Source organism: Dermacentor silvarum, chromosome 3, assembly GCF_013339745.2.
Source record: "Dermacentor silvarum isolate Dsil-2018 chromosome 3, BIME_Dsil_1.4, whole genome shotgun sequence".
Classification (NCBI taxonomy): domain Eukaryota; kingdom Metazoa; phylum Arthropoda; class Arachnida; order Ixodida; family Ixodidae; genus Dermacentor; species Dermacentor silvarum.
Genome location: NC_051156.1, coordinates 168739463 through 168753040, shown reverse-complemented (window position 1 = coordinate 168753040; position 13578 = coordinate 168739463). Strand labels below are relative to the sequence as shown.

The 13578-nt window shown below is 48.1% G+C and overlaps 1 protein-coding gene across 2 annotated transcripts in view; it reads left to right on the top strand.

The window, feature by feature from the left end:
- Window positions 1-6172: 6172 nt before the first annotated feature.
- Window positions 6173-13578, top strand: part of LOC119446045 (uncharacterized) — a 75286-nt gene continuing 67880 nt past the window's right edge. For both annotated transcript variants that reach the window (XM_049663851.1, XM_049663850.1), the window contains exon 1: window positions 6173-6327. In XM_049663851.1, coding sequence (XP_049519808.1) covers window positions 6276-6327 — 52 coding nt within the window. In that variant the 5' untranslated portion in view covers window positions 6173-6275. The remainder of the gene's footprint in view (window positions 6328-13578) is intronic.

Sequence of the window (13578 nt, the reverse complement as noted above, 5' to 3'; positions counted from 1 at the left end):
TTCGAAGGTCGTTCTATCCTGTTTCACGCTTTCATGCCGCCTTCCGTGCCTAAGTATTTATCAACAAATTTCGCACTTACTTATTACGCTAATTTCGCATTCACACGCGGTATTCTAGACACGGAGGCGAGCCCTGCACGTGAATTAGCTGATTTCGCATCAGCTAATAAGGACTGCACTCACACACACACAGTAAGGACTGTGCGTGTGGTTGCAGTCCTTGCTTCTAAAGAACTTATACCGTCATCAAGCACAAAGACAGAAGGGCTCGTGAACTTCCATATAAAAAGGTTACGCGATGATTGTGTATCTGATCCATCTATCGTTTTGTTAGATTGCGAAAAGCACTTGCTTAATAACTTTTCCACGTGATTTAGAACTCCTGCGCAAGCAGGCGCTTGGCTTTTTCATGTGTTTTCTATGTTGGATAAGTTTCAGTTGTTAGGCAGCGCTCGTCCCGTGTCCTCACTTGTTCTCGCGCTGACCAATAATTATGTATGAATTCTGTAAACACTTATTGGGTCATCTAAAGCGGAAAACAATCGGCATATGATCACTGCTCTGAAGCTTAGAACTAATTCCTGGGACTTTAGGAAAACCTTCGTAAACCTTGTAACAATTTCACGTAAGCTATAACTTCATACAACAATTTGCCTAGTTCGGATGATAAAACAGAACCACGAATCCGTTGTTGGCACAAGATTACGGATTTGTAAACTTCGTGCTTTATTTTTCTAGAACATCATCATTTCAGTCAATTTTCGTAAAATAGTTGAACTCGTAAATGAAAAGCTTGCGTCCTACAGTCTGTGGAACCTACTTTGCTCTCTCGAATGCCAAAAAATTCTATTTAAATCGGTGTGGTTTAGTGAAATCATTTCGTTGTTTCGCATGTACCTGAATAGTAAAATCGCAGCCGCACTAAAAAAAAAGAAAAAAAAAAAACTCGTATTCTTCATAACTCCCACATCCAATAGCATCATAACATGTAGGAAACAAACGAGTTTTTACATGGGATCCTTTATGATTCATATTGGATTATTGCATATTGGAGATATGGGGCATATAAGTTTTTTTAAATAGAGAAGTTACAGTTTAGAGCACAGCTCTCAAAGGAGTACTGACACAAAAATTTGAAGTCGAGATAACTCGTGAGATCGATTTAGGTGGACACACACACATCGTCTACAAAATATCAGCGGCGAATATAGCTTAGAACTTATTTAAAATCAATTTTAAAAGTGCGTGCGCGCAGCCACCGGCAAAGCGGAGCACCTCGCGACATTGACATCAAGGAAGGATTGTAAATAACCGAGAAAACGCTACGTCACGAGTTTGCGCTGCCGTCGGGGCGGGGCCGGCGAGCAAGTTTCTCCCCGCTCCGATTTTCCCGGTGCTTTTTTTTTTTCTCCCTTGTCGAGATGCTGGCCTCGTTCGCCGCTGTCGGCGCGGCACAAAAATCGGCGTAATTGTTTCTGACACGAGATAACTCTTACAGCAAAGTGACCTCGAAAGTGTGCATGTTATGAAACGTTGTGCGATATGGTTAATCGTTGGCGTGATTTTGGCTCGCAAGCGGTCAGCGCAGCCGCCGCAGCAATCGTCTCTACGAAGCGGCTCGCCTTGCTAACGTGTTTTCTCATCGCTACCAACGCCGTCGGCAAAACTAATTGTACTGTCAGTTATGAGCGTCATAAATGTGCAGACGTTGATTGTGTTGACGAATATAGGTGTTTATTACGAGCTGCGGACGAATCGCAAGGGCCGTCGGCCCCGGATCAGACGGCTGCAGCGAGCTATGCCTATACCGTTTCCCAGCGATCGCCAGCTCGCCTGCGGTGGATCGAATCAAAAGTCGTTGGCCACGTCTAATATGGTGGCGACTCCCGCCTGGAGGAAATTGTCGCCGCTGGACGACGAAAACGAGGACGGCCACGACATCGCAAAGCTCGTGCAGGCGTATCCGACGAACTAGCAAGACGAAGCTTGCTCGCCTGCGAGCGCGCTGGCTTGAACACGTCACAGTTTTCTGCGATCACGTGCTCACTGTGTTTACAATCCCTCTTCTCCCATCTCGTCCCTCTCGAAATCGAAACTTGGACTGGTCGCTGCAAAGAAGACTCCAAATAATTACCTGTCGGCGCCCTGAAGCAAATGAGGTTTCGCGCCGCGATTACTGGGTCATTAGCTACTGTTACAGCAGAAAAAACAAGATCGAAAATTTTTGTGTCAGTACTCCTTTAAGCGCCCATACCTGCAGTGAGCGCCGTCGGCGGCGGTGGCGTAACCGAGCGAACGAGCACAGCGAAAGATGAAAGCAAACGCTGAGCGCAGCGGAGGGCTGAAAGACGCGAGGAGGAAAGCGGAGAGGAGGGTGCAGCGCAACCGGGAGGCGGAAAGCGGAGGAGGGTATGGCGAAAAGGGTGAAGAGGAAAGCGGAGTGCCGGCACCACCAGGCATGCGGCCAGCGCGGAAACAGAGCGCTGGAGTGGGTTCCGGACCCACTGCGCATGCGCTACTTGGCCCGCGGCACCGCCGCCGCTAGAGAATGCGCTCCAAGGTCGATCCACATAGGTCGCGAAGCTTCGGACGAAAAGCGGTTCAGAACGAATTGTCACCGAGGGTGGTTATGGGAGCAGCGATTGAAGCGCGACTATGTTTGGAGGGAACAAACATTGGGAAAGAAAAAAGCATTTTTACAGCGAAGCTGTTAAAGGGACACTAAAGGCAAATACTGAGTCGACGTGAACTGTTTAAATACCTTTCCAGAAAACTCGAAACGCTTGTCTCGGGCAAAGAAAAGACTTAGTTTACGAGAAAATTGGATCTGAAGGGTTCAAATACCTTTATTGCAATTCAAATCACCCGCCACGCCAACCGAGGAGTGGTGACGTTGCATACGCCATTACCACCCTTTGCTGCCGTTGGTGAGTGAAACGGCGCCCGACAGATGGCGGCACGGTGCGCCACTGCAGCTGATTTTGCTAAAGCGGCGTAGACCGTTCGGGCATTCCGCGACGTCGCATGGAAGTGGAATTATCGGCTACTTGCAGTTAGTGCAAGGTTCGCGAGCCAGAAAAACAAGCGCAACACTGCACGATAACAGAAAAACTGAAACGAGAAAGTGCGGGCGGCGCAGAGTCGAGCGAACACGAAACCTTTTGACCGCCCGCGTCGTTGTCAACGGTGTAATGCCAGTTAGTTCTCTTTTGTAAATGTGTAATAGAACTGGTGAAGTAGTATTTTCTTTCTTCTTATAATACAGTACAATGATGTTTTTATAACGAGTGGTTCAGTACTAGTGACAGAATTTAAATGAGGAGTGCCTTCATCATCGGGAGAGTACTTGAAAGTCCCGGGGGAGTCTCTAATCGTGTCCTGCATTTACCTCAATTTCTCTATTACTAAGGCTCTGCTGGCGATAATATTGACGTTTTAGAGATACTAGAGCACTAATACATCACTTTAGCTTGACTTACTATTTGCCTTTAGTGGCCCTTTAAGGGCTCAATCTTCGATGGTCGCGTCCGGCAATAGAAAAATTGTCGCAGTTTCACCCGAAAGACGAAGCATCAATTGCGATAGCAAATTAGTAGAGAGCTATACGGAGGAGAGTAGTTTTATCAGCTGTATAAACTTGGACATGCAGCAGCACCAGCGACGCGCAGAACTGTTGTCGACGCCGTCGGAGTTTTACCCGCATTCGCACCGAACGCGCGCGGCGTTGGTGACTGTTGCCGGTGCCTCTGGGGGCGGCTCGGAGGTTTTCGACGAGATCAGAATGGGACACTCGTCGAGCAGCGTCGGAATCTTACCCACCTTCTCGCCTCGTAACGTTTTTCATATAAATACGCATTTCGTGCCGCAGCTAAACGTCTCTTGCCCTCCCTCCTTCCCGTCCCCCCCACGGCCTTTCGCGCGACGGAAGAAGTGGCGTTTGCTCTCTATATACGGTGATTGTAAAGGAGGAAAGAGACGCTTAATTCTGCAGCCCTTCAGGGAGCACGGCGCAGAATGCGCGTTTGCTCTCCGACGTGCGTTCGCTCCCCGTGAAAGCTCGCGTCCCTCGCGCCCTTTCACTCCCACATACAGCGTCCGGAGTGCGGCGACGATTTCATCGCCGTTGGCGTCATACGGAACCTCACGGCGACGGCAGAAATCCGCTTTGGAGTGTCCGTATAATCGCTATCGCAATAATAATAATAAAAAAACTCATTGGCCGTATGCTGTATGTGCGAGTGAAAGCGCGCGAGGGCGTGGGACGCACGCTTTCACGGGGAGCGAACGCACGGCGGAGAGCAAACGCGACTTCCCAGTGGAAGGGGAGCTGTGGGCGAGGAGGGCATCGAGGCACCCTATACTGTGTGTGCGTGCCACGGTGGTGCGTGCCCGCTCTCCCACTGCGGCGCATGCGCGCAGCCTTGCCGGCCTCTGCTGCTTGGGCCGCCGACTCTCTCTGGGCTCTCGCCCGCCTCTCCCCTAACAGTGTCGACATCGGCGTTTAGCCGTTCCGTCACGTAGCCAGCGTTTTGACAGCGGTTGTGTGCGGTCACACAAAAAACGCGCGCAAGTGTTGTCGACGGTGGTGGCGTTTTGCCCGCGTTCGCACCGAATGCGCGCGGCGTTGGTGACGTGTTTATGAAGAACGTGCCAACCTCTGCCGCACACCTTATGGCGGTGTACCGTAGCGACCATAAGGCCACGGTCGCTGTGCTCACTAAATAAATGAAAACCACCGGATCATATATATTTCTCATTCTTTAATAGTTCAAATAACCAATTACACCGTCACATCTTAATAGTCATAATTGGAAATACATAATTCCCGCCACAGTACAGCTACAGTGCAATATAGTACAGCTTCGCTGGTCTGCCATCCCCACCCCAGTGGAAGGGCTGGCAGTTTTTTAATTAAAGGGAGACATAGTTAGATTCATTCAACGAAAATAAAATTCCTAAAAAATCTTTTATACGCATGGCGAGAAAAGAAGAAACAACTCTATTTTACTTGATCATTATCAATAAATAGCTTTTCCAGCGCCCACCATAAGAGCGCCCACCGATAGGGGCGGGCGTTGACGCCGCTATCACGTGCAATGCAATGCAAGGTTCAGTGCAGCTCTTGAAGGCGCGCTCGTAAAGTTCACCTGTTACAATACACCCCCCTCACATGTCATGCTGTTTTGCTTGTCGACGTCTGTCTGAATTTGGTCACGCGGGCATAACTTAATTGTTTTCTTAACCTGTTCAGTCAAATGTAGTGAGTTGCGACTGACAGATAATTGTTTACTTTAGTTGTTTTCGTGCGACAGGGCTGGCGGACGGGCTTGGCGTCCGACGAAAGGGCGAGCCCTCTGCGCCCAAAGCATTCGTCAGCCTCCAAAAGAAAGTATGTTCTGTGCAGCGACGCGATTTTGACACCCGTACGGTTTACCTTTTCCTGCGCCGCTTTCCGCGCTCAAAGCTCGGAACGCCCATCAAGTCGTATGGCGGGCATTTGAATATACAGCTCTAATGGCAGGCCTCCGAAAACAAGTTTCGCGCCTTTGAGAGCAAAATGGCGTCACTTATGTTTTTAACGGATATGACGTCCCATTATTTCTTCCGCCGGAAGTGTACCCTTCTCGCACAGATGGCGCTAAGCTCCACGAAGCGTTGATGAACCGCCATGTTTTGAACGTATGGGCTTCTATAGAAGCTTCGCTACCAGGTATAGTTAACTTCTGCGCTCCGCGCGAGCCACGCATCCCCGTGTTCACGCTTTCTTTCTCAACAATGAGTGACGCAACCAATGGAAATGCTTCGTCTGCCGCTGCGGCTAAACGAGCTGCCCGAGCTAGAGCAGACGCTCAGCGCCGCCGCCGGGAGCACCCGGTCATTCAGAATCAAATTATTTGCCATAATAAATTGCGAATTCAAAACTCATAAACAGATGCACACTAAATTCGTATTAGGGAGTGTCGTAATCGTCGGTGAAAGTTTTCAGGCGGAGATTAGAACGCGGTGTCTATTACGTCTGCATAAGATGAATGTGTCGACACTTCGGAACGCACCGGGTGGAAAGTACGTCAGAATTGCGTTCATCACGCGTTTGCGGCAGCAGCAAAGCATCCGTGACGTTGTGAATGGAAGAAAACTGGGATTCTCAAGCCGCACATGTCATATGCGCATAGCTTCGACGCCGCCGAGCTCGCAATGGTTGGTGGCATTTAAGCTCGCGGCCCTGACAGCATTTATAAAAGTTCGAGCGACGAAGCACACAATGTGGAGAAGCGATGGAAAACGCCTGTGGTAATGCGATAGCACGAGCGTGGATTCTGTCATGCGGTAAGGCGCTTGTTCGAATGTGTTTGCTTACATGCACGGTCGCGGGCACGCATGATGATTAGGTGGTGGATGAACAGGAAATTACATAATATTGTACTTGAATCACTTGCGAGCTTTTATATGCCATGCTTCATGACTCTTAGTGTCCCTGTCAATAGATTAGTGTACATATATATGCATAAAAAGATGTTATTGAATAAACCAATTGTAGGTTTGTCAACTAGCTTTCAGTGTAGTATATGCGAATAAACTATTAGCTAAAGTAATATCAGATATAAAGATAGCACCATTGGACGTTAATCAGCCTGGCTAAAGCTTGCTTTAGAAAGGGACGATCAGTGATTTATCACATTCATCTCATCAGCCAGAACATTGCCACGCAGAAATTTGACCAACCAATCTAGTCCAAACAAGATAAATGCCTCTGGTGAAGGTGTAGACTGGAACCGATCAACAGTGGGTGGACAAGGAAGCCTAAGCCTGTAGTTTTTAGCCCTCAGGTAATGTTTCGACGAGGTTACTAAAAGTTTTGCAATAGGAAGTTTGAGAAGGCCAACCTGAATTTACGTGACGTCACATTCGCGGGCTCGCTGCCGCGGCCGCCATGCTTGCGAACCGCTTGTCGCTAGTCTGAAACGCGCGCGCTGCGAGAATCCCTCGAGCAGTTGTTTTCTCTGGGTCGTGACAGGCTTCTATTCGTCTTTTCCTTGGACATGCCAGCATTTCCAACTGCACGGTTCACGCTACGTCGGCTATATTTAGGCCTTTACGGAGCCGCGAAAGGAGACATTGCCGCCAATGCCCGAGTAGAGTTGGGCCCGGCTGCGCTCTTTCTCTTTCTCTCTCGTTCCCGACGCGCGCGCTCTCTCTCTCGTCCGTAGCTAGGGGCATTGCGGTGCACAAGGGCGTTCGTTTCTCCTTCTCTATTTCTTCATACTCCGGGTAATACTGGCACTGGGACATTTACAGTGGTTTAAACATATCTGATGTTCTAAACATTTTGTTCTCTATGCGAAGGCCTGAAAACTATCGAAGAGCAGGTAATGTTTCGACGAGGTTACTAAAAGGTTTGCAATTGGGCAGTGACGCCAGCAGCCATGGACATATTGTGTGGTCAATGAGTGGTCAAGTACACACGAATATCTAGAATGATAAGACGCAATGGTGAAGAGGGAACATCACATAAAAATGCGATTTGGAGTTAGAGATTGGGTGTTTAGGCACTAAAGAATGTTGTGTTAGGCACCCATAACAGCCACTAAAGCTGTCATTCAAGACATATATAAGCTCAATTCATAAGAATTCCCACTGTGCATGTGAAGATAAATTACGATTTTCAAAGGAACACAACCCACAAAGCCCCAATTTTGTGATATAAATATTATTTTCTCGATAAAAGAGAATGAGCCAAGTTGTCTATGTTATACTTATCTCAAATTCAGTGTTGCTAGACATCACGAGAAAAGCTGTGAAAGCAGACAAAGAAGCATTATATAAAAAAATTCGCATTTCTAGTTACCACAGTTGTGAACATGTTAGTTTGTATGCAGAAAAAGAACAGGCTCAGTATCCACCAAACACAGCAGGACATGCTTGAATGTCTGAATGTTCAATGGTCCAATGCCCTCTGGAATTGCAAAATGTTCGCTGGTCAGAACCCTCGACGGTTCTTCCAGTAGCGAAAGCCCAAATTTTTTTAAAATTCGAGACAGATTGAAGTTTCAAGAGAGAGAAAGAAAGGGAAAGAAAGACAAGGAGTTTATCAAGTGTAAATACCGGCTGGCTACTCTGTGCTGGGGAAAGGGGCAAAGTGAATAAAAGGTGATAAAAAAAATTGAAGTAAGAAAGATTCGCACAATAACGCGACCCTACGCGCTGCAACGTTCAAAGTCGGTAGCACAATTCACAAGCCCTTAAGAACTTCAGCAGAGCCCTTAAGGCCTTAAGTGCCGAAACCCGTCTGGACCAGTGTCCTAAAGCTTTTTCCTCTGTGAAGGGGTGATCGTCCAGTTTTTCAAGCACAGTCGCGAGCACTTTTCTTGCCACATTGTAGCGGGGACAGTTACAGAGGAGGTGCTTGATCGTCTCTTCGCAGCCACAGTAGTCGCAAGCAGGGCTGTCGGCCATTCCAATGCGGAAGGAATAGGCGTTCGTGAATGCCACGCCGAGCCACAGGCAGCACAGAAGTGTTGCTTCCGCTCGTGGTAACACTGGTGGAAGACGGAGTTGCAGATGTGGATCCAATCTGTGGAGGCGTGCGGTGCTGAATTCACTGGTGTTCCACAGAGTCTGGCCTAAGCTCGCGTACGAGGGAGTGAAGCTTTGTGGCTGCGTCTGTTCTCGACAGTGGTATCGATATAATAGGGGCACCATCGTGGGCCGATCGGGCAGCGTCATCCGCATTGGGATTTCCCGAAATTCCGCAGTGGACCCGGTATCCACTGGTAGATGATGTTGTGCCCCTTGTCGGTTGCGTGATGGTGAAGTAGTCGGATGTCAGTGTCTAATTGTACGTTAGGTCCGTCGTTGAAAGGGGACAGCAGTCACTGAATAGCTGCCTTCGAGTCAGAAAAGACGGACCACATCTGTGATGATTTGGAACCAATAAATTCCAGAGCAGCATGGACAGCTGCGAGTTCTACAGCCGTCGATGATGTAATGTGAGACGTCTTGAATTGGATGGTGACAGATTTCACGGGAATTACCACTGCTTCGGCTGAACTTTTGGAGCAGACAGAACCAACCGTGTAAACATGGGTGCGTTCTCTGTGCTTCTCATGCATGACATGAAAGCACGGTTAGTTTGAGGGCGAATGACAACATCTCCGTTTTTTTTTTGATACCAGGAATTACAAGAAGGGTTTGGATTGGATGCAGGCACCACAGTGGTAGAGATGGTCGTGCTGCAGGCGTTAAGTTTGACGGTAGAGTTCCATGGTTGGCAGCAATAATCCTGCTAAATGCTGAACGAGGTCGAGCGTTGGGGAGGGAGGCGCGATGATGCGATGGAAGTCGGGCGAAGTACCTGATGTGCACCCTAAAGCGTCAACTTTAATGCACTTATTGATAGGGTGGTCATGCGCGATGGCCATTGTTTCTGTCGTGGATGCACACCTGGGAAGGCCAAGACATATTCTCAGAGCTTGAGCTTGCACAGACTGGAGGGCACGGAGGTTGGTCTTACCGGTTTCACTCAGTGCATGTAAGCTATAGCGTAGGAGACCCAGGAAGAGTGCGTTGTAGAGTCGGAGCATCGCCCTCACAGATGCACCCCATGACTTTGCCGCGAGAAATCTGAGGACATGGGTTACCATGGCCAGCCGTAGGAGACATGAGGACTCCAGGAGAGGTCTCGATCGATTATCACTCCTAGAAAGCGGTGCGTCTTCTCGTAGATGATTGGCTGTTCATTAATTTTGACAACGTACGGTCTCACTGCTTTGCGCGTGAAAGCGACCGTAGAGCACTTCTCTGATGACACCTCCGGACCTCGTGCTCGAAGATAACTTGATGTTACTTGTGGCCGCTTTTTGGAGCCTGGCGCGCACCTGGGGACGCGTAACTCCTGATGACCAAATGCATATATCGTCCGCATAGATCGACACATGGACCAGGTTGATGAGCGCGAGAATAAACAGAGTGAAAAAAAAATTAAAATAAATTATGGGGTTTTACGTGCCAAAACCACGATATGATTATGAGGCACGCCGTAGTGGGGGACTCCGGAAATTTGGACCACCTGGGGTTCTTTAACGTGCACCTAACGAGCACCTAAGTACACGGGTGTAAGCGGGGCTCAAGACTCCACCTTGCGGTACGCCACGGTAGGTGTTGTGCTGCGATGTCACGCCATCCTCTGTTTGCACAAAGAATGACCTGTCCTTCTAGTAGCCGAATATCCATCGAAAAACAAGGCCACCTAGGCCGACATCGCCCAAAGCGTCCATGATGGCTCGATGAGTTATGTTGTCGTAAGCGCCTTTAACGTCCAGGAACATCGCCGCTGACAATCTCCTTATGCTTTTTCGTGCTGTACAGACGAGGCAAGATCTGTGACGTTTTCTATAGAAGATCGTCTGCGACGGAAGCCTGCCAAAGCGTCGGGATATATCTCGTACTGTTCTAAATACAACTCTAGACGTGTCAGCACCATCCTCTCTCCATCACATTTCCTAGACAACTGGCCAGAGCAATGGGGCGATAAGACGCCGCCTCTAGAGGTGATTTGCCTGGTTTGAGCAGAGGATCAAGGCGGCTAGACGTCCATGCAGCAGGAACCACTCCTTCACGCCACGAATTGTTGTACACGTCCAGAAGAGCATGCCGGGCTGTTTGACCGAGGTTGGCAAGAACTGCGTACGTCACCTCGTCAGGCCTCGGCGATGAGGAACGTCTGCACGCTGCCAATGCCGCTTGCAACTCCTCGATGGAAAACAGATTGTCCATACGAGAATCCCTCGAGATGGGAACGTCATAGGGATCATGCGCGGTGGACGAGGACGGTTGACCAGCAACATTCGAACAGAGTTGCGCATGAGCATTCAAGTTTCTCGACGATGTCGGGCAAGCACGTGAATTGAGTGAAGAGGTACGCCAAGTCAACATTTAATACCAGCTTTTACACCGGCGAAGTGTTTCCTTAATAATTAATTATTAAATTGCTGCTTCAGCCAAGTTCGGTAGAGGGTGATAGCATTATAAACAAGATAAGGCTAAGGCAAAATTCATATAAAGGCATTTATAGGCGTTGAAAATCCAATATAGTCACAACATCAAAATAGGCATTTATAGGGACAATAAAGGTGCCACTAAAATTTTTCTTGGCCCATTGTTCATGTTTATTTATTACAAAAATGCACCTTTTCCTAAAGATACGAGCTCTAGACTACCCACTTTAGCAAAGTTGGAGATGGTTTGAAACGAATGATTCAGGCAATGGACTGGCCGTTTAAAGGTTTGAGCACCTAGATTTGAGGTTTAAGGCTTTAAGGGTTACTATTCAAAATGTTAAGGTAATTTTCAATAGCTTGGAACACCAATGTGAGCTCGTGAAAAAATAATGGGTGTTTTAGGTGCAATAACTATGATGTAATCATGAGACACGGCGGAGTGGGTGGTCTCCGGATTATTTTTGACCACCTGGATTTCTTTAACGGTGACCTAAAGTACTGTACATGAGAGTTTTTGCATTTCGCCCACATCCAAACGTGGCCGCCGTGGGCGGAAATTGAACTGGCGACCTCGTGCTCAGCAGCACAACACCATAACCACTTAGCCGGATGCTAGTGGATGCGAGTGTTCGTGATTAATAGAGAGCCTCTTGATGTTGAGGAATACGTTCATCCAATGCTAAAGCTGTCACGGGGGATCCAGATCTTGAAAAGGGCATCTCTAGACGAATTAACATACAGGTCAGAACGCGCGCGACAGACTCTCAAGTCATGACGGCAGCTTTCCAATTACCCTGAAGAGGAATAAGTATAATGAGTGATGAATAGTATAACCTACCAGTATAATGAGGAATGAATAAGTACAACCTACCAGCACTTAACCTTGGAGTTTAACCTAGGAGGATAACAGAGAAACTCGACAAGAAGCCAAGGAACGCGTGATGGAACGAAATATAATAGGCATATCGGCAAGAGGCATGAAGGTGATTGTACGTGCTAGAAAGTAAACAAATGCACCTAGTGTACTTCTTCAGGTTAGGCGCTAAAAGTGGTCTTCGGCGAATCTAGTGACACGTAGAGCAGATAAGCAGCAGCAGGCTATTACATCTTTTTAATGGTTGTCAAGGGGAAGAAAGCGCAGTCTGAAGTGGCAGAGAAATAAAGTTTTTATGTAGCAGCCAACGCTACAAAAACGAGCGAGAGTGGCCCCTGTACTGCTGACGCAATACAGGGGCCATTGTAGGTTGAGGCGTTTGTCTTTCAGTTAAAATAAAATAGGCTTATGATGATGATGATGATTACGACTTACATATATGTATCGGTATATATGTATGGAAGCGGGATTTCTTTGCGGGGTTGTCGCAATAATAGTTTAGGAAAATGAGCGCAACATGGCGCAAAAAAAAAAAAGGCCCACCGCTGAATTATCCAAAGCAGTGCAGCGTCCATGATAGCTGTAAATGTAAAAAGTAGCAGTTTTCAGCAATAACATTAGGCGTAGGTGAGACGTCTCCGAGACACAATAGATCTGCTGAAGGCCTCCGCGAAGTGTGAGAACACAGCCGCGGGTGCTCATTATGAAGAAATAACTTACCGCTGCATTTCTTCAGTGTCAAGCCGGCGTAACATGTAGTTTAAGGCCTGTACACGCTCGAGCCGCTCATCGCCGCAAGCCGCACCGCATGCTGGCGGTTCAGTGGCGGCGGACGGTTGAAGCAACCGGGCACAAAATTCGATTCACGCTGGGACCGGCGCGAGCGGTGCCGTACGCATGCGCCCTCTGGCTGGCAAAACAGATAACCAGCGACTGGCAACATGCAACAGCGCGGTCGCAGCGTTTGTGTGCTGGCGACCAGCAAAATTTTGGCCCGAGCCAGGATTTTGTTATTACGTTTGTTTTCTTATTAGGTAATTTTCCGATTAATGAGCTCGAGCGGTTCGCATGTGCCGGCATCCGCACTCCGATTTGGGGACGTGACGTATATTAAGAGCCGGCAACTGAGAGGCGGGGCAAAGATGTTCTAAGTCGGCAATTATCGTCAACAGCAGACGACACTGGCATATTTTTGTCGGCGTGGGTTCAAGCTTCCGCGTCACGGCGAAAACGCAAAACTCTTGCACTGTCATACTCTGTTGACTGCATGTGTTGCGTTGGCGCGCTGAGCCACCTCTCGAACACTATGCAGTGATCTTACCTGCGCCTTTTTTTTCCCGTTTTCCTTTCTTTCTTTTTTTTTAAATCATTGCTACCGCATACTGTTGTAACAACATACATCGCTATGTACTCGGTTGTGTGCGGCGTGACGGCGCATTTTTTGTAGATGTGCTAGCGAAAGCTTGCAAGATCGCGCGTGCGTTTTTAAGCCAATGAACAAGGGATTTGTCGCAGCAACAGCGTAGCACGCTGAAGCGCCGCAGCGTTATACAGGGTGTTCATTTATAAGTTGAAAAATGTTTTTTAGAAATCCTCTGTGGCAGGTAGCATAATTCTTATCGTTGAGCTGGGTTATTCGATGAGGCTGACATTAGTAACACGAGAAATCCCATATTGAACTAATTAAAAAAATGACTAATCAACTTC